This window comes from Zalophus californianus, chromosome 16 (assembly GCF_009762305.2).
Source record: "Zalophus californianus isolate mZalCal1 chromosome 16, mZalCal1.pri.v2, whole genome shotgun sequence".
NCBI lineage: Eukaryota > Metazoa > Chordata > Mammalia > Carnivora > Otariidae > Zalophus > Zalophus californianus.
In genome coordinates this window covers 42426731-42444112 of record NC_045610.1, presented here as the reverse complement: position 1 = coordinate 42444112, position 17382 = coordinate 42426731, and the positions used below count along the sequence as shown (strand labels likewise).

Here is a 17382-nt window from a genome sequence, read left to right as displayed (position 1 = left end):
CCATTTCCCCAGGGGTAGCACATGGTAAAATTATGGCACAATGTCACCAGGATATTGATATTGATATCAAAACACAGAACAGTTTCGTCATTGATAAACTGGATGGCATCAAAATTAAAATACTTTGCTCTATGAAAGACTCTGTTAAGAGGAAGAAAAGACAAATTACAGACTGGGAGAAAATATTTTGCAGATCACATATCCAAAAAAGGATTTGGTCTAGAATATATAAAGAACTCTCAAAATTCAATATTAAAAAAATGAACAGTCCAGTTAGGAAATGAGCAAAAGATATTCACAGACATTTCACAGAAGAGGATATCCAGATGACAAGTAAGCCTATGAAAGTTGTTCAACTTCATTAATCTCTAGAGAAATGCAAATTAAGACCATATGAGATGTCACTATGCACATATTGGAATGGCTAAAATGAAAAATATCAAATGCTGGTGAGGCTGTGGAGAAACTGGATCACTCATCCATTGCAGAAATGTGAATGGCATAGCCGCTCTGGAAACAGATTTGGGGTTCCTTTTAAAATGGGCTTACCATACAACCCAGCAATTGTACTCTCAAGTGTTTATCCCAGAGAAATTAAACTTATTTTCGTGCAGAAACTTGTAACATATATTCCTAGCTGCTTTATTCATAATAGTGAAAAAAGCTAGAAACTACCCAAATATCCTTCAACAGTTAAATGTTTAAACAAACTGGTACATGTATACCTTGGAATACTACTCAGCAGTGAAAAGGAATGATCTTTTGATGTACACAACTTGGATGAACTGCAAAGAAATGATATGGAATTTTAAAAAGCCAGTCTCAAAAGAATGGATACATACCGCATGATCCCATTTATGTAAGACTCATGAAATAACATAATTACAGAGATGGAAAACAGAATAGTGACTGCCAGGGGTGGGGGGTGGTTAGGAATGGGAGGAAGAGGGGGGCTGTCACTAAAAGGGGTGGTACCATGGAGTATTTTGATGATGGTACAGTCAACTATGTATCTTGAATGTGACTGTAGTTACCCAAAGCTACACATCTGATAACATTACATAGAGCTACACACAGACACACACACACACACACACACACACACACACACGAGTGCATGTATAACTGGTGAAATTTGTATGCACTCTATGGATTGTACCAACGTCAGCCTCCCGGATTGATATCGTATTACAGTTACACAAGATGCTAACTTTGGGGGAAGCTCGGTGAAGGGTGGAGGAGCCCCCCTGCCCCCGCGTACATTTATTTGCAACTTCCTGTGAATCTAATTATTTTAAAATAAAAAGTTTATTTATTTGTGATGAGAACACTTAAGCTCTACTCTCTTTCAGTATAAAAAGCTTAAAAAGGCTCAAACCCAGCACGATCAGTCATGGCAGTCATGCAGCGTTGTCTTGCCATATGTTTTGAGATATGTTTGACACTTTCACTGTTGCTGTTCCCTATAAATGAACAGAGTACGTGGAAACTTCAATGGAGCATTCTTTTCCAATGCTGTGTATTCACAGAGAGACTAATGGCGTTTGTTTTCTGTGTTGTCTGAACCTTAATCTTACCAAGTGCTTCTGTTTTCCATTTTCACAGAGCTGTACTTGGGGCCGGGTCATCTTAACCCCACCTTCCTCCCCTCTAGGATGATGGCAACGGTGTTATGTTTTTTTTTTTTAAGATTTTATTTATTTATTTGAGAGAGAGAGAATGAGAGATAGAGAGCATGAGAGGGAAGAGGTTCAGAGGGAGAAGCAGACTCCCTGCTCAGCAGGGAGCCCGATGTGGGACTCGATCCCGGGACTCCAGGATCATGACCTTCCCGGGACTCCAGGATCATGACCTGAGCCGAAGGTAGTCGCCCAACCAACTGAGCCACCCCAGGTGCCCGATGGTGTTATGTTTTAAAAAGGCATTCCTCTCTCTTACTTTCTCAGAGAAACTTCTTTTCATAGTCCCAAATAAAAATGCTTATTGCATTCTCCCTTCCGCATGCTCCACTCTGTCCCCATTTTGGGATGGGACTTAAAGCCTTTGGATAGTTTCAATGTAACTTACTCATTTTATGTTCCAAGCTTTATTGTAGCATCCTAAGATTAAGCATTCAGCCACTTAGGAGTGTCTTGAAATTCTAAGCAGCTAAGAAATCTTAGGGCTTTCTCTTGTATCTTTTCCATGGTGAGTAACCTTGTATTCAGGGAGAGGAGAGGGAGAGAAATGGAGAAACATCAATTATACAGAACTATTCTTTGGAAAGCCTGAGTGTCCATTTATCCTTCTCCCCAGGGGCAAAACACACACACACACACACACACACACACACACACACACACACAACTTAGTCATTCCTAATAATGTGAAATAATACAAAATGCCAACACAACCGTACTTGAATAGTGACAGAGTAAAGTAACTTTGGCGCAATAAGAAAGCCATGAGACCTCCTGTTTACATCCTACTGCAACAAATCACTTCCCCTTAGACTCACGGAAAGACTCAAAGCTGATGACAAAGCCCAGCCATTTCCTCCTCGTTTGGAGAGAGGAAACAGAGAGCTCTAAGTTCCTTCTGTACTAGAAGGGCAAAAATCCATCCCTTTAACTGGGTCCCTTGTGCTCCATCTGTATAGTTCTTAGGGCTTTGCTATCAGCCATGATCACTGTATTTCCCAGTAAGAAGCAGCCGTGTTAAGACATACCTATTCATCTTGGGAGAGAAGATATCTTGTTGTATTTTTGATATAGCGCCTTGAATTCTTGAAGGGAAAAATCAGAAAGATTTATGTCAATGCCATGGGGCTGGTGCTAAAGTTGAAGGTCTAGCTCCTAAGGCTGGCTTAGAAAAGGCTTACAGACCCAAGCCAGGGAGTGGGGTTTTTTTAAAAAGACCGCAGAAGGCTTTTTTTTCCTTCTTGAAGGGTTGTTCCTAAATGAAGGAAATCGTGTACCCTTCCTCCTTTTTGCTTGTACATTCAGTCTTTTTTTTAATGAATTAAAGCTTGAGGGAAGATGCTACCAGATAGTTTCTGAAACTGACGCATGGTGGCTTTTCTACCCAAGGAGCAAATGGATTAGCTCCTGGATGGTTCGCTCCTGTCGTTAGCTTTGTTTGCTCTGGGTGGTTTTTCTTTTACCAGTTGCTGCATTTTGCATGATCTCTCCCTCAGCCGCTTAGGGGGTCTCTTCTGAGACCGACTCTACTCTGAACACAGACGAACTGTGTGGGTGCAAGGGAGGAGCACAGAGTAGCCACGTGCCTGCCAGTCCATCTCGGACAACCTGCGGTCATAGTGGGGTTTGCGATCACCAAGCCTCTTCAGAATGCCCTGGTTTTCCACAGTGATTCTCACTAGTTCCCGGTTCCTTGTTTCTCTGTTTAAGCTGAAAAACACAAAATCCTGAGATGGCCGGAGAATAAAATTCCTTTCCTGGATGAAGTCGTGATGTCGTAAACCCAGGCTGCCTAAGTGCAGGGAACAGACTTTCCTGCTGAGCCCAGAGAACCCCCTACCCCTGTTGAACTAGACTACGCTCTGGGGTCCGGGCACAACGTTGGCAGGTTTCTATCAGTGGTTCTCAACCCTGATGTCCACTAGAAGATTCTACTTTATTGGTCTGGGTGCAGCTTGGGCATTGGCATTTTGTAAAAGCACCCCAGGAATAATTATGTGAAACCAGGACTGAGAATGTCTGGTTTATATGACGGGGGAAGGTCTTGCCTATGGACACATCACAAAAGGCTGGTGACGAGTTTTGCTTCACTTCATCTCACCGTTCAATGGTTTCAGATACACAGGATATAGGAAAGGCACCTTGACACGCCCTCCCCCCTCACACGACCAAATTCTTTCCCTTGCATACACTTCTTTTGTAGCCCTGTCTACACAGCATTATTATTTACAGAAAAGTCTCCCCTAACAGGTCTTGAGTTTTTTGAGGCTGGGAAACATATATATCTCATTTCATCTTTGTATTCATAGCACTTAGCACATAATAGTTCCTCAGGAAATATTTGAGGAACCGATTCTTAAGAATGCTGTGTCATAGTCCCAGCTACGGTCACCATTTTATAAAAGTGTGCAGTGTTTTCTTGTGACAAACTCTGAATAGAATTCCAAAAATTCTCTTGGCTGCAATAAAAGTTAGCTCTTTACCAACTAGAGAAAGGTCCCCGTTTTGGATAGTTTTCATTCTCCTTAACCTGGTCTCTGGCTACCATCAAGATACCTTCTCTCGAGTACACCTCCTGCTCAGGAGAACCTCGCACTAAAAGCCAACAAGGGGAAAGTCAATTTTGACTTCCCAAACATGAAGAGAGGAGAGAGAACACTACCTCTTGGAAAAATATTCATTCCAGCAATCCACCTTGGCAGGGCCACGATGGGCCTTTGCGATTTTCTGACACAGTTGCTTGTTTTCGTATTCGATTTTGTCGATTCGCTTTTGTTCACCCTGGTAAGAAACCGCATCCCCACCATGGTCACATCGTTCAACACCCAAAGGCTCCGCATCACCCTCCTCTGGAATGGTGGGAAAGGGGCAAATTGAGGGCCGCAGTGGAGCCTGGGAGGAGAGCATAGGGATGGGTGGTGTGCAAAGGGCAGGGAATCTTAACAAATCTCTGGGTGAGGAGGGTATTTATAACTCTGGGAAACTGGGCCTCTTCAGGACATTGATAAAAATCGATAATAAAGTACATCCACAGAGGGCAAGAACGAATACCTGTAGTTTGCTCAGTTTTAAAATGTGATGTGTGTGCGCCACTGGAGGTTTGGTATCAACAGTAGGCTTCACTAGAGGATAAAAGAGAGCCATGTTACTACACAGGGGTCCTCTTAGCTACCTCGGAAAACCTGCTCACGTTCCAGACAACTGCCCCGACTAATAAACATGACAATTTTGAGTTCTGACCTTACTCTGGTTCAGGAATTTTAGGTTAGTTTAATTTCCCAAACTGACATCTTTGAAGAGTTTTCAGCACAAATAACAGAATGTGAGGACGAGAAAAACTACAACAGAGATGAATGTCCTTTGCATCTAATGAAAGATTCTCTCCCATCCTTTCCCAGTACAACTAGCCTGTTGGGAGCTGGAGTTCTACTGTCTCTCTAGCTTACTCTGGCTTTAAAGAGTTTTAAGTGAGCATTTCCATCCATTGGTAAATTTTGTCACTGACGCCAACGTCCTCTTGACCCAACCCAGCAGAGAAGGCCATATCATCACAAAGCCATGTACTGGTCTGGTTTACTGTCACTATCTCTAAGGTGTGGACCCTTCCAGAACTCCTAATCACAGTGTCCCACCCCAACTGCCCACATACCTATTTGTATTCTATTCTTGTGAAATATGTAGTGGCCAAAGTCCAGCTTCTTTCTGAAGGTTGTGCTCTGTCTGTGATTAGAAACAATTACAGGGTAGGCTAGATAATCCAGGGAATTGTTCATCTTCTCTTCCTAGTCTCACTTCAGAAATGAGGCACCCAGGCTCCTCTGTGAGGTACTTAGCGGTCCCCATTACAGGTTGTCATAGTTACCCCCTTATGACATCAGGGACAGGTCTTGGGGAAGGAAGAGGAGCGGCAGAGCATGCTTGGCTGTCCCTGGGCTTCTGTTTGGAAGCTAACACAGGTCCAAATCAAGATGAGGGTCAAGACTCAGAATCTCTCCCACCCGCCCGGCCTGCGGATGCCACCAACACCAGGGGGAAAAGGTGTGGTGTGCTGGGAGGGGTGGGAAGGCACCCGGTGGGAGGTGGGGGGTGGGGATGGAGAAGTCCAGCTTTGGTCACACACCTTCAGCTATAAGCTAAGGAGTCTCCACCACAGTAGATCTTCTGGAGGTGTGAGACCACAAGCTTTTGTGGGGAGGTGAAAGATGACCTTAATGAGAGTCTCATCCAGTTTTTTCATTTTGCAGATGAAGAACCTGAAGTCCAAAGCAATAGCCTGCTCTGCTGCTCAGGAACCAAGTTAGTGGCAGGGCAGGGCTCAGGATGGGGGGTTTCCTAAATTCCTGGGATATTCGCTTTTTGGAGGAGTGGGGGTGGGGTGGGAATCTGCCATCGTCAGGAGGACAGAGATTGTTTTCTGCTTTTAGTGGGATTTCAGCAAATGGGGGGCTGCCAACACTGACGAGGCTCATGGTAGGCTAGCGGCTGCTCCTGGAAGGGCTGCAAAGGAGCCTGATTCATCTCCATGCTAGCACGTGTAGTGGCACCTAGTGGGTGATGTAGAGGGAGAACACCTACTGAGTGCTCACCGGGCGCTTTCCTTGAGTGTCACATTCAATCTTTCAAAGAACCCTAGGAGTTAGGTACTAGTATCCCATTTTTTACCCCCAGCAAGCAGGCTCAGAGAGGTTGATTTGCCAGGGTCAGAATGCCAAGCCTGGTTGCACAGAGTCCAAGCTTTGAAGCCCGGTGCTGACTCCCAGTAAAGGTTGGAAGAAATGTGCCTCAGAGTTGGGCTTCCCAAACTTTAACCTTTCTAAGGATCGCCAGGGGGGCCTGTAAAATGCACATTCTCATTCAGCGGGGCTGGGCTGGGGCGGAGATTTCGCAATTCTGACCAGCTCCCGGGTGGTGTCAATGCCGCTGGTCCGCAGCAGGCAGATCAGCGCACAAGCGGAATCGGGTGTCCCGGTAATCCTGCAAAAACTAAGCGACACCTGTGTGTACCCCGTTCAGTGGGAACATTTATTGCTCTCTGCGTTTAATCCAATGAAGTTACTGCACTTCCCCATTTATAATGATGCAGGAAAGGCCTCAGCTGGGCGTGGGCCGAGGACCCCCGAAACTCCTGGGTGGCGCCATCTTCGCCGGGGTGGGGGGGCCGACAGGCCCGGGGTCCCCCAGAGCGTCCGCGCGGCGCCCGGCGCCGCGCCTGCCTACAGGGAGCGCAGCGCGCCGCTCGTCCGCGCTCCGCCTTTTCCCGCGCCCGGCGGGCCCGCCTCCGGGGCGGGACGGGGCGGGTCCCGGCTTCGGAGCCCCCGCCCAGCTGACCCGGCGGCTCTCCCCTCGCAGGCTGCTGCCCCGCCGTGCAGGGCCCGGCAGCCGCCATGTCCGGCCCGTTCGAGCTCTCGGTGCAGGATCTCAACGACCTGCTGTCGGACGGCAGCGGCTGCTACAGCCTGCCGAGCCAGCCCTGCAACGAGGTCACCCCCAGGATCTACGTGGGCAACGCGTGAGTAGCAGCCGGGGCGCCCCGCCCACCCGAAAGCCGGGGTGGGGGCGTCGCGGGCGTGCGGGGGGGTGGTGGTGGGCGGTGCGGGGCGTGGTCGCCGTCCGGGAGCATCGCAGGGGCGGGGGAGGGGCTGGAGTCGCCGACCGCCCCCGCGCGGGGAGCGGAGGGGCTAGACCCCGCCCCGGCCCCGCGCGGTCCTCCTCCTCGCGGGGGGCCCGGATCCCGGGACGCTCGGCCAGCCCGGCGTCCGGCCCGAAGCCGCCGCCCTCTAGGGGCTCGGCTTTGGGCGGGGTCGGGCTACCGTGATCACTTAACAGGTGGCCCTCTGTCACCCGGCCGGTCTCCAGCCCGCGCGTCATGTGACAGCTGCCTGGTTCTGCAGTGAGGTCACCGCGGAATGTCTGCCTTCGCTGCCATGGCAACTGGCTGACGTCACAAATCGGGCGTGGAACTTTCCTGGCTGGGCAGGCTAGATCAAGGAATCGAAATACTCCAAATGAGGGATCCGGAGAGCTGGGCTGGGGTTCCCTCGCTCCTTCGCCTGCTTTCCGGATAGGGTTTGATTTACCGACGCCCTACGCTCTATGGGCCAGGGTCTGCGTGTTGGAAACCCAGAACTAACTTCCTTCTCTCCTTTTATCCGGGAGGAAATGGTGGCCCAGGGTGGTTGAGGGACTGTGAGGACAGAGTCAATGTCTCGTTCATGTCTGTATCCCCTGTCCTGCTGCTTATCCTGCTAAGGGCTGCCGCAAAAACGGGGGTCCTCGCGGGGCTAACAGGGGTCCATAAGGCAGGGCCCACTTTCATGGGGGACAGTCTCATCCACTCCATCCCTTCATTCACCGTATTGAGCACCTACTCTGTGTCAGGCACTTACAGTGCACATTCATAGTGATAGTAATGGCAATGGTAAATTTGTTGAATGTTGAATTTGTAATGCATAAGGGAGGTGAATGGGAGCTCACCTTCAGAGTTTTTTTAATCAACCACTGCTTTACAACCATGTGCAGCGTTGTGAGCAGGGACAGCTGCAACAGTCCCAGAGCCTCAGCCAAAGGGCTCAGGGAATTGCAAAGTTCTGAGGATAGCGCCCTGTCCAGACACCCAAGCAGCATGTAGCCGTGGCACCCTCAGGGACCCTGTGCTCTCGGACAGTTTGGCATATTCAGCTGCCCCTACTTCCTGGGTGGAAACCGAGGTTGTGAATGTCTGTCTGGTGGCAGCCAGAGTGGCCAGTGCTGAAGACCACTGTAGAAAAACACATCCCCTGCCTGATTAACGAATCTGGCTTTGACCTGACCAGGGGTGTGTTGGGGGGGGCACTCAGCAGGGGGCCAAGTGCTCCCTGCCCATTGGGAGCCCCCTGAACCAAATCAGGGCTCACAGGCAAAGAGGAGCCTGTATGAGCCTCATTTTCTAGAACTCAGGATATGCAGTTGATGTGGACATGACAGGCAGAGTGAGGGGGGCGGGCAGAGCAGGGCTGGTGTCAGGCCTCCTCCCAGCTCGGCTGCCAGCAGCCCGTGTGACCCACAGCTCATCCTCCCGCCGTCCTGTGGGGCCAGAGCTCAAGCCCAGGCCTTGCTTCCTTACAGGCTGCTGTGACAGGCAGACGCCATCGAGTCGGAGAAAGCGTTTTGTGAAGTATAAACTGCTGTTTGAATTGGGATGTTGTTGGGAGATGAAATAAAGGAGCCCTTTGACTATTCAGATCAAATGTTTTATAACCCCCAGAGTTCTGTTGGCGCCACTCGGTCCCCAAGTGCTTGCTCACCCAGGAGGGCTTCAGAGACGTGGCTAGTGCTCTGTGGCGGAAAGGTCCCTCTGGGGGACTGGAGGGGCTGCCGTTCTTTATGATCCGAGGAAGGAGGCTGCCTCGGATGTGCTGATGTCCTTCTTTTTCACTGATTCACTACATAGTCATTCGGCACCTAATACGTGCCCGGTGCTGTAGCAGGTGCTGGGAAGGCAGACCGGGTTACTCCCTCCAGGAGCTCAGAACAAATAAGCACAATCAGGCATTAGAAGAACACGGACCACAGTGTCACGCTCTGTCTATGGGACCGCTCATTTAACACAGCCACCCCAAGGGGTATCAGCCCCATTTGACAGACAGGGAAACTGAGTCACCAAAAGGTTAAGTGGCTTGCTCAAGGTCATCTGGCTGGGAAGTCTGAGGGTTGGATTCAGACCCAGGCAGTCTGGCTCTAGAGCCCATTTTGAGCCACTGGGTTGTACCACCACCACAGGATAGGGGAGCACGATGCCAGATGGGGTGGAGGGGCGATCGGGACATGCTGCAGAGGGTGGTGGAAAATGAGAGGGTGTGTGTCCAGGGAGAAGCTTGAGAAGGGCATTCCGGAGGGAGGGAACAAACATGGGCATGAAACGCCCCAGCTATCTGGGGAAGCTGCCGGTAATTAGATATGGCTGGAGGGAGGGAGGTAGGTCATAAGATGAGGGGAAGCCGGCAGGGGCCGAGCGTGGACAGTTCCTAGCTTTGCCAGGAGACTTAGAATCTTCTCCATCTTCCTCCCCCCGCGGCTGCCAGTTGGTGAGTTAATCATCCCCTGTTGCTGTCTCCTGTCCAGGTCTGTGGCGCAAGACATCCCCAAGCTGCAGAAACTAGGCATCACCCATGTGCTGAACGCTGCTGAGGGCAGGTCCTTCATGCACGTCAACACCAATGCCAACTTCTACAAGGACTCCGGTATCACCTACCTGGGCATCAAGGCCAATGACACGCAGGAGTTCAACCTCAGCGCCTACTTTGAAAGGGCTGCAGACTTCATCGACCAGGCCTTGGCTCAAAAGAATGGTAAGACACCTGCGGTCCAGGAAACAAGGCAAGGGCAGCTTTGACTGGACTTTTTTTCTAGAAAACAGGCCCACAGCTGGCTTCCTCTTGGAACCTGTCAAGAGGCCCCACGTTACACAAGATGTACAAACCTTTCTCACAGTGGCAGCCTCCGGGGTCCTGGTGTTTGAGTGGACTTTGGCTGGGAGTTCATTTCTAGCCACTCCCCGCCATGCCCCCAATTCAGATAGGTTCAGCAATAACGATTTATCTTCTGTGATAAGAAGTGCTGAGGTGTTGGAGCTCTGGGGCTGGTTGATTCAGCAGCTCAGTGGCGGCATCTTCCCCCTGCCACCTTCTGGGCTCTCCCCTAGTGGTCCCAAGATGGCGGTGGCAGACCCAGTCACCACACCCTGGCGGGACGAAGTATAGCAAAAGACCTGGCAGCCGTCTCTTCCTCATGTTTCTTCCTTTTTTTAAAGAGCAAGTAGAAGGGCTCCTGGGTGGCTCAGTTGGTTAAGCGTCTGCCTTCAGCTCAGGTCTTGATCCCAGGGTCTTGGGATCGAGCCCCGTGTCGGGCTCCCTGCTCAGCAGAGGGAGTCTGCTTCTCCTGCCCCCTCTGCTCCTCTGCCCGGCTCGTGCTCTCTCTCTCAAATAAATACATAAAATCTTAAAAATAAGTAAATAATAAAAATAAAGAGCAAGTAGAAGGGTCCTCAGAAACCCCTCAGTGGGCTTCCCCTCACATCTCACTGGCTGGAGTTGGCTTACATGAATGCCCGGCCAGGGGAATGGGGCAGCCATGACTGGCTTAGGCTGGTGCTCAGCAAGCTATAGCCCACAGGCCACATCTTCCAGCCACTTTCTAAATGCTTCCTGCAGCACAAATCTAAGACTGAAGGAAAACTGCGGAGGCACTGGAAGTCAGGCAGGCCGCCCCCCGGGGGGAAACCTGGAAGGCAGAGGGCAGACCTCAGTTGAGCAGGCCGGGCCACCTGCCCTTCCTGCTTTTAGCTTGTTCCTCTCAGCATCTGCCTTTACCTTCAGGCTGCGTCCCCCAGCCTCTTCCTCCCTGACCCACAGCCTTTTCAGGGGAGGTGAGCCCTGTGAATGTGCAATCAGCCTTGTCCCCCTGCTTCTGGCCTGTCTCTGCTTCTCTTGTCCAGCAGCCTCCCCCTGGAATGATTTCCAGTGACCAGTGTGGACTAGACGCTGGTTATCACATGTCTGGGGCTCAGGAGGGAGGTTTTATCACCCGGGAAATCTGCAGGCTCTACTATCAGCCCCTTCATGGTCCATTACAGTCTCGTGTATGTCACCCCCTCCGTTCCGGCTGTACTGAGTTCCTGTGTAGATGGGAGCGAGCGGCCCAGTTAAGGGGATGGATTTTGCTCTTCTTGTATATGGGTTGGTCATGCACTCGGGGAACTTAGAGCTTTCTGACTTTGTTTCCCCTTCCCCTACCACTAGGAACAGACCTTGACTTTTTGTGACCTCCTGCCTTAGCAGGAGGTGGCATGGGCTAAGTTGTCAGTCTGGAAAGTTCTCTCTGCCTCTCCCTACCTTGTCTTCTGGCAAACTCCACCTTGTGCCTTAGCACCGGGCATAGTGTTCTGTCTTCCATGAAGCCTACCCTCAGGCTGGGTCCACTCTGTCCCTGTCTGTCTCCCCAGCACGCGATATAGCATTGGGCACGTAGCAGACACATTGCAAATAATTACCGAGTGAGTGACAAAAATAAATTCCGTGGGCTCTCATGCCAAGTGTAAATGCCTCTAGGATTGACTGGCTGAGTGAGTGAACAGAAATACACTGGCCTCCCGCAGGGTGCAGGGCTCGGGGGAGCCAGGCGTCCCTCACTTTGGAGAAGTGGGATGAGCCAGGAGTGCTCAGAGGAGGAAGCAGTCACTTCCTGACTGGATCAAGGGAGGCTTATACGGAGGAGGTGTTATCTGGGTGGGGCCTGGAGGGATGGGAGTCGGACCTTCCCCTTCCCGATGGGCTCTATGAGTCCTGGGCTGCTGATTATCTACCAGGTGGTGAGGCAGCGGCTCTGCAGGGCCTGGGCAGGGAGAGCCCCACTGCGCATCCTTTGGCTATACTGGCTAGAGAGGGAATGGGCAGGAGAGTGGCGGACTCCCCCTTCCTGCTTGGGAGGCACGGGGAGAATAGAGTCCTGTTTTGGGGTAGGGTGATGGGAACAGAAGAGACTCTGTTTGACCTCTGGGCTAGCAGATTTCCTTCAAAATAATGGCAGGATAGAGGCATTGGTGGATAATCATTCACTTGGCTAGTCAGCAAATATTTATTGAGCACCAAGTGCATACTAGAAGTTGTAGGGCATCCAGAAATCAATACCCCACAGTCCGTGCCCTTAAGGCACGCACAGTCTGGTGGAGGAGCATAGATCTGTGCATGGCCAACAGTGGCACAGAGCCAGGCCGCTGTTGTAGAAGGTTCTGGGTGCCACCAGACAACTCCTGTTGCTGGCTAGGAGTTCATTATTGAGTGCTTGCATATGCCAGACACTAGCCTAAGGGCTTTATATGACATTACCTTCAGTCCTCTGACAACACGGTGCAATGGGTAGTATTAACACGGATGAGGAAATCGAGGTGTGGGGGCCTAGGTGGGTCACAGAGCTCATAAGCAGTGTACTGGCCAGCAAAACAGAACCAATAGAATAAATAGATATTATTTATTTTAAGGAATGGGCTCACATGATTATAGGATCTGGCAACTCTGAAATCTGTAGGGCAGAGTGGCAGGCTGGAAATTCGGGGCCAGGCTTCTTTATTACAGCCTCGAGGCAGAAGGTTTTCTTCTCCAGCGAACCTCACTTTTTGCTCTTAAGATCTTTAACTGATTGGGTGAGGCCCGTCGACATGATTAAGGGCAGTCTCCTTTACTGAAGGTCAACTGATAGTTGGTGTTAATTACATCCAGGAAATACCTTCTAGACTAGTGTTTGCCCAAGCAACTGGGCATCGTAGACAAGCGGAGTTGACACATGTAACCATCGCAACCAGCAAGTTAAAAGTTAAGCCCACATTCATATGACTTCAAAGGTCTTGGTTCTTTTTTTTTTTTTTTTAAGATTTATTTTTCGGGGCGCCAGGGTGGATCATTCAGTTGAGAGTCCCACTCTTGGTTTTGGCTCAGGTCATGAGCTCAGGTTCCTGAGACTGAACCTTGCCTATGGCTCTGCGCTCAGCAGGGAGTCTGCTTGCCCCTCCCTAGCCCTCTGTCCTCCCCGCCTCCTAGCCCCCGTCCCTGGCTCACGCACGCACGTGCTCTTTCTCTCTCTCAAAAAAAGATGTATTATTTATTTGAGAGAAAGAGAGTGTGTGTGCACATGTGCCCCTCCGGGGGAGGGGGGGAGGTTCGGTGCAGGGCTCAGTCTCATGACCCTCAGACTGTGACATGAACCGAAATCAAGAGTCAGACACTCAACCAACTGAGCCACCAAGGCGCCCCAAAGATTTTGGTTCTAAATCCCTATGCTGACAAAGGAAATACTTGAACTGGGGTTTTAAGGGATGAGTAGGAGTTTGCCAGGTGGCCAAAAGAGAGACTGTGTTCCAGGTAGAGGGAATGACACGTGCAGAGGCACTGGGGTGTGGGAAAGCACGGGGAGGTATCAGGGCCGTGGGCACTTGGCCTTGTAAGCCACACCTTGGAGACTAGAAGTCCTGCAAAGGGTGACAGGTTGTTTTTAAATTTTAGAAAGCCCCTTCCGGCTGCTGGGGGGAGTGTGGATTGGTGGTGGTGAGGGTAAAGCGAGAGCTCGGTTTGGAGGCGTGGAGGGGGTGGAGGTGAGGGTGATGAGGACCTGAACTAAGGCTCTGTGGTGGGAGGGGCTGATGGCAGAGAGAAGCCAAGGCTTGTGGGTCCCAGGGACGCCCCCCTCCACAGTGGAAATGCAGTGTGCTGGGACTTGTTGATGCTTTCTTTCACCAAATGCTGGGGATGCAGCGGGGAGCAAAACGGCAGACACCCCTGCCTTGTGGAGCTTCCCCGTTTCAGGCAAAGCTGACAGCAAACAAGTGAAAAAACGTTTCCGGCCTGTGTGGTGGGGGGCACTAAAGCAGGCGGGAGAAGGGCTAGGAGTGGGGGGGGGGTTGTGGCTTTAGAGAAGGTGGGTCGGGGAGCAGACACCTGAGGAAAGAGGTTTGCAGGCTGAGAGGCCCGCTGTCTGGAGAGACAGAGAGGAGGAGATGACTTCAGAAGGGGGGGCTGGATTGCGTCAGGCCTCGTGGGCCATGGGGGGGAGGGCGTGAGAGGGTGTTTTTGTTTGTGTGTTTTGATTTTTTCTGTCCCTGTGTTTGTATTCGACATGCATGTTCCTTTTATATTTTTAAACCGCTTTGTTGAGGTATAATTGACATTCAACAAATCACACGTATTTAAAGCCTACAATTTGGGGCGCCTGGGTGGCTCAGTCGTTAAGCGTCTGCCTTCTGCTGGGGTCATGACCCCGGGGTCCTGGGATCGAGCCCCGCATCGGGCTCCCTGCTCCGCGGGAAGCCTGCTTCTCCCTCTCCCACTCCCCCTGCTCTGTTCCCTCTCTCGCTGTGTCTCTCTGTCAAATAAATACATAAAATCTTTAAAAAAATAAATAAAGCCTACAGTTTGATGTTTTGGCATAGGTGCACACCTGTGAGACCATCACCGCAAGCACAATAGTGAGCCCGCCCGTCACCCCCAGCCCTGGCGTTTCCTCAGGCGCCTCTGTGACCTCTCCCCTCTGTCCGTCACCCCCCAGCCCTGGCGTTTCCTCAGGCGCCTCTGTGACCTCTCCCCTCTGTCGCCTCCGCCTTCCTTTCCTAAGCAACCACGGCTCTGCTTTCTGTCCCCAGACATGAGTGTACATTTTGTAGACTTTTGTATACATGGAATTACACGGCGGGTTCGTTTTCTTGGCCTGGCCCCTGTCAGTATAATTGCCGTGAGTTCCATCCGTGTGGCTGCACATGGCCGTAGCTCTTTCCTGTTTAATGCTGACGAGTTGTCCATCGTGCGGAGGTGTCCCAGTTTGTCCGTTCACCTGCCGGTGGACATTTGGGTCATTTCTCTGTTGTTTTCTTTTTAAGATTTTATTTTGTTATTTGATAGAGAGAGCACGAGTGGGGGTAGGAGCAGAGGGAGAAACAGAGACTCCCTGCTGAGCAGGGCTCAATCCCAGGACCCTGAGATCATGACCTGAGCCCAAGGCAGACGCTTCACCGACTGGGCCACCCAGTGGCCCTATATGTTTTGCTTTTGATGGAAATTTCAAATTCAGGGGTGCCTGGGTGGCCCAGGCACCCCTCCTTCTTGTTATTTATCTGTCCTGCTATTGATGGGCCTTCGGGAGCTGCCAGTTGGGGCCGTTATGAACAGCTCCGCCCTCTGAATATTCTGGCACGTGTCTTTTGGGGACACGCGTGCACCTCCCTGCTGGGCCATAGGACTTGCATGCGTTCCGCTTGAGTACGTGCGGCCCCACAGTCGGCCAGAGTGACGTGCAGGTGTACATCCCCGCCCTGCACAGCCTCAGAGAGAAGTCTTGCTTCTCCACATCCTCACTGGTGCTCTGTGTTTTCCATCTTTTTCCATGCGGGTGGGGACACAAGGGCGTCTTGTTGTACTTTTCATTGGCGCTTCCCCGGAAGAGTTCTGACTCGAGTCGGGCTGTGTGCGGACGGCCCCAACTCCAGCTCACGTGCCCCTCTTTCTTTTTCAGGCCGGGTCCTCGTCCACTGCCGGGAAGGTTACAGCCGCTCCCCAACCCTCGTGATTGCCTACCTCATGATGCGTCAGAAGATGGATGTCAAGTCTGCCCTGAGCATCGTGAGGCAGAACCGTGAGATCGGCCCCAATGATGGTTTCCTGGCCCAACTCTGCCAGCTCAATGAGAAACTAGTCAAGGAGGGGAAGTTGAAACTCTAGGGCACTCCTGCTGCCTCTTCTCTAGAGGCAGGGAGGGGAGGCCCTGGTCCAGGTGCCCCAAGCTGCCATGTTTAGGAAACACAGTGTACCCTGCTCCCAGCATCACCAGGCACTTGCCCACAAGTCTGTCCCAATACAGCCCTGGGCCACTTTCCCCCTGGGGAGCATATAAAGAAGCTTGCTAAGGAAGGCATTGTCGCTCCCTGGTGTGTCCTGTGCCTACAGTTTATGATGCCCTCTCCCTGAGGTGGGGGCGCAGAGGGGGAAGGCCTGCGACGTGCATGTTTCTCCTGGATGGCCCAAGGCAGGTCTGTGGGAGTATAAGGCTCGAGATGCCCCCGGGGCCCCTCCTGACCTCCGTTGCCCCCTGCCTCCCTCCCCCGCTCCCTGGCACCCACCCCTGGGTCTTCTCCTGAGTGGGGACCTCAGCACCTCGAGCCCTGTAAGGGAACTATGCAAACGCAGGCCCCTCTCTCCCCACCATGCCTGTGTGCCCCGGCCCCTCCCCACTGCCCACACCTTGTTCATAGGCAGAGGCACATTGTGAGGTCTGAAGCTGGCCCCGTGGCTGGCAGTTAGTGGGTGGAAATTCCCATGAAGAGACTGCATTTTAAAGTATTTCAGTAGGATTAAAGATACCCAAACAAAGAGGCCATCAGGTGGGCAGACATTCCCCTGGAGGACTCCTGTAAGTCCATAGTTTCTAAAATATGAATCTTTGGAGGGCTTGCATTCAGAATCCGCTGCTTTGGAATATTTCCCTTGGACTGCTCTCAGTCACTTGGATTGTTAGAAGAGCGATGCCTTGGGCATGGTTTTATTCTATTCTATTCTATTTTATTTTATTATTTTTATTCTATTTTAGAAAACAGGGTGTTGAAGTTCCAGCCTATTTAAAAACCCCACCATTTGAAGAATTACAAAGGTTTTGTCCTGAGTTACAGCGTTGGCGAGCTCAAGCCACTCATGCTAACTGCTTTTTGTCTTGGTTGCTATTCCAAGGACAGAAGGAGGAAGTTGGCCGATTACAGGGTGGGTGTGTGGGTGTGTAGGGGGGTGTGTATCTCAGAAACACAGCCAGAGGATGGAGGAGCAGGCTCTCACCCCGCCCACTTTTAGGTAGTTCTTAGGGCTCTGTGCTGCCAAGAAAGATCCTGGAGCCCTAAGAGCAAAAATGACTCAGCCAGGCCAAAATGAAACACGGCAGAGCCTCCAAATGTAGACTTCACTGGTGGTAGAGCAAACATACAAACCGGAACCACCTTTTTTTAGGACTAATTTAAGGATGACGTCAGAATGCACTAGCACTCACGCTCACACGTGTGTGCACATTCGTCAGAATTCAGGAGTTTTGTTTTGAATACAGTCTTGTTAGGACTTCAAATGATTGTTGCCATGGAAAGTGATTCATTCCTGTCGTCTTCAGGTTCCCCAACAGCAGGGAGGCTGGTCCTCAGCCATACCCC

The 17382-nt window shown here is 51.2% G+C and overlaps 2 protein-coding genes across 4 annotated transcripts in view; one reads left to right on the top strand and one right to left on the bottom strand.

The window, feature by feature from the left end:
- LOC113939572 (dual specificity protein phosphatase 3) overlaps positions 1-16107 on the top strand; it is a 47607-nt gene extending 31500 nt beyond the window's left edge. Inside the window, exons 1-5 of one of the 2 annotated variants that reach the window (XM_027625880.2) lie at positions 5581-5717; positions 5924-5975; positions 7029-7188; positions 9780-10006; positions 15711-16107. In XM_027625880.2, the coding sequence (XP_027481681.1) occupies positions 5924-5975; positions 7029-7188; positions 9780-10006; positions 15711-15916 (645 nt within the window). In that variant the 5' untranslated portion in view covers positions 5581-5717 and the 3' untranslated portion in view covers positions 15917-16107. Of the gene's footprint in view, positions 1-5580; positions 5718-5923; positions 5976-7028; positions 7189-9779; positions 10007-15710 lie in introns of those variants that run through there. The other variant, XM_027625878.1, reaches the window with a different exon arrangement.
- CFAP97D1 (CFAP97 domain containing 1) lies at positions 2067-5490 on the bottom strand. Of its 2 annotated transcripts, XM_027625881.1 has the most exons (6): positions 5329-5482; positions 4731-4801; positions 4342-4460; positions 3266-3389; positions 2708-2764; positions 2067-2196 (listed from the first exon to the last, which is right to left on the bottom strand). In XM_027625881.1, exons 1-5 carry the CDS (start codon positions 5450-5452, stop codon positions 2708-2710), a joined length of 495 nt encoding a protein of 164 aa, XP_027481682.1. In that variant the 5' UTR covers positions 5453-5482; the 3' UTR covers positions 2067-2196. The 2 variants fall into 2 exon arrangements, with proteins under 2 accessions (XP_027481682.1, XP_027481683.1); XM_027625882.2 differs by lacking the exon at positions 3266-3389 and having other exon boundaries at positions 2068-2196; positions 5329-5490.
- Positions 16108-17382: the final 1275 nt, after the last annotated feature.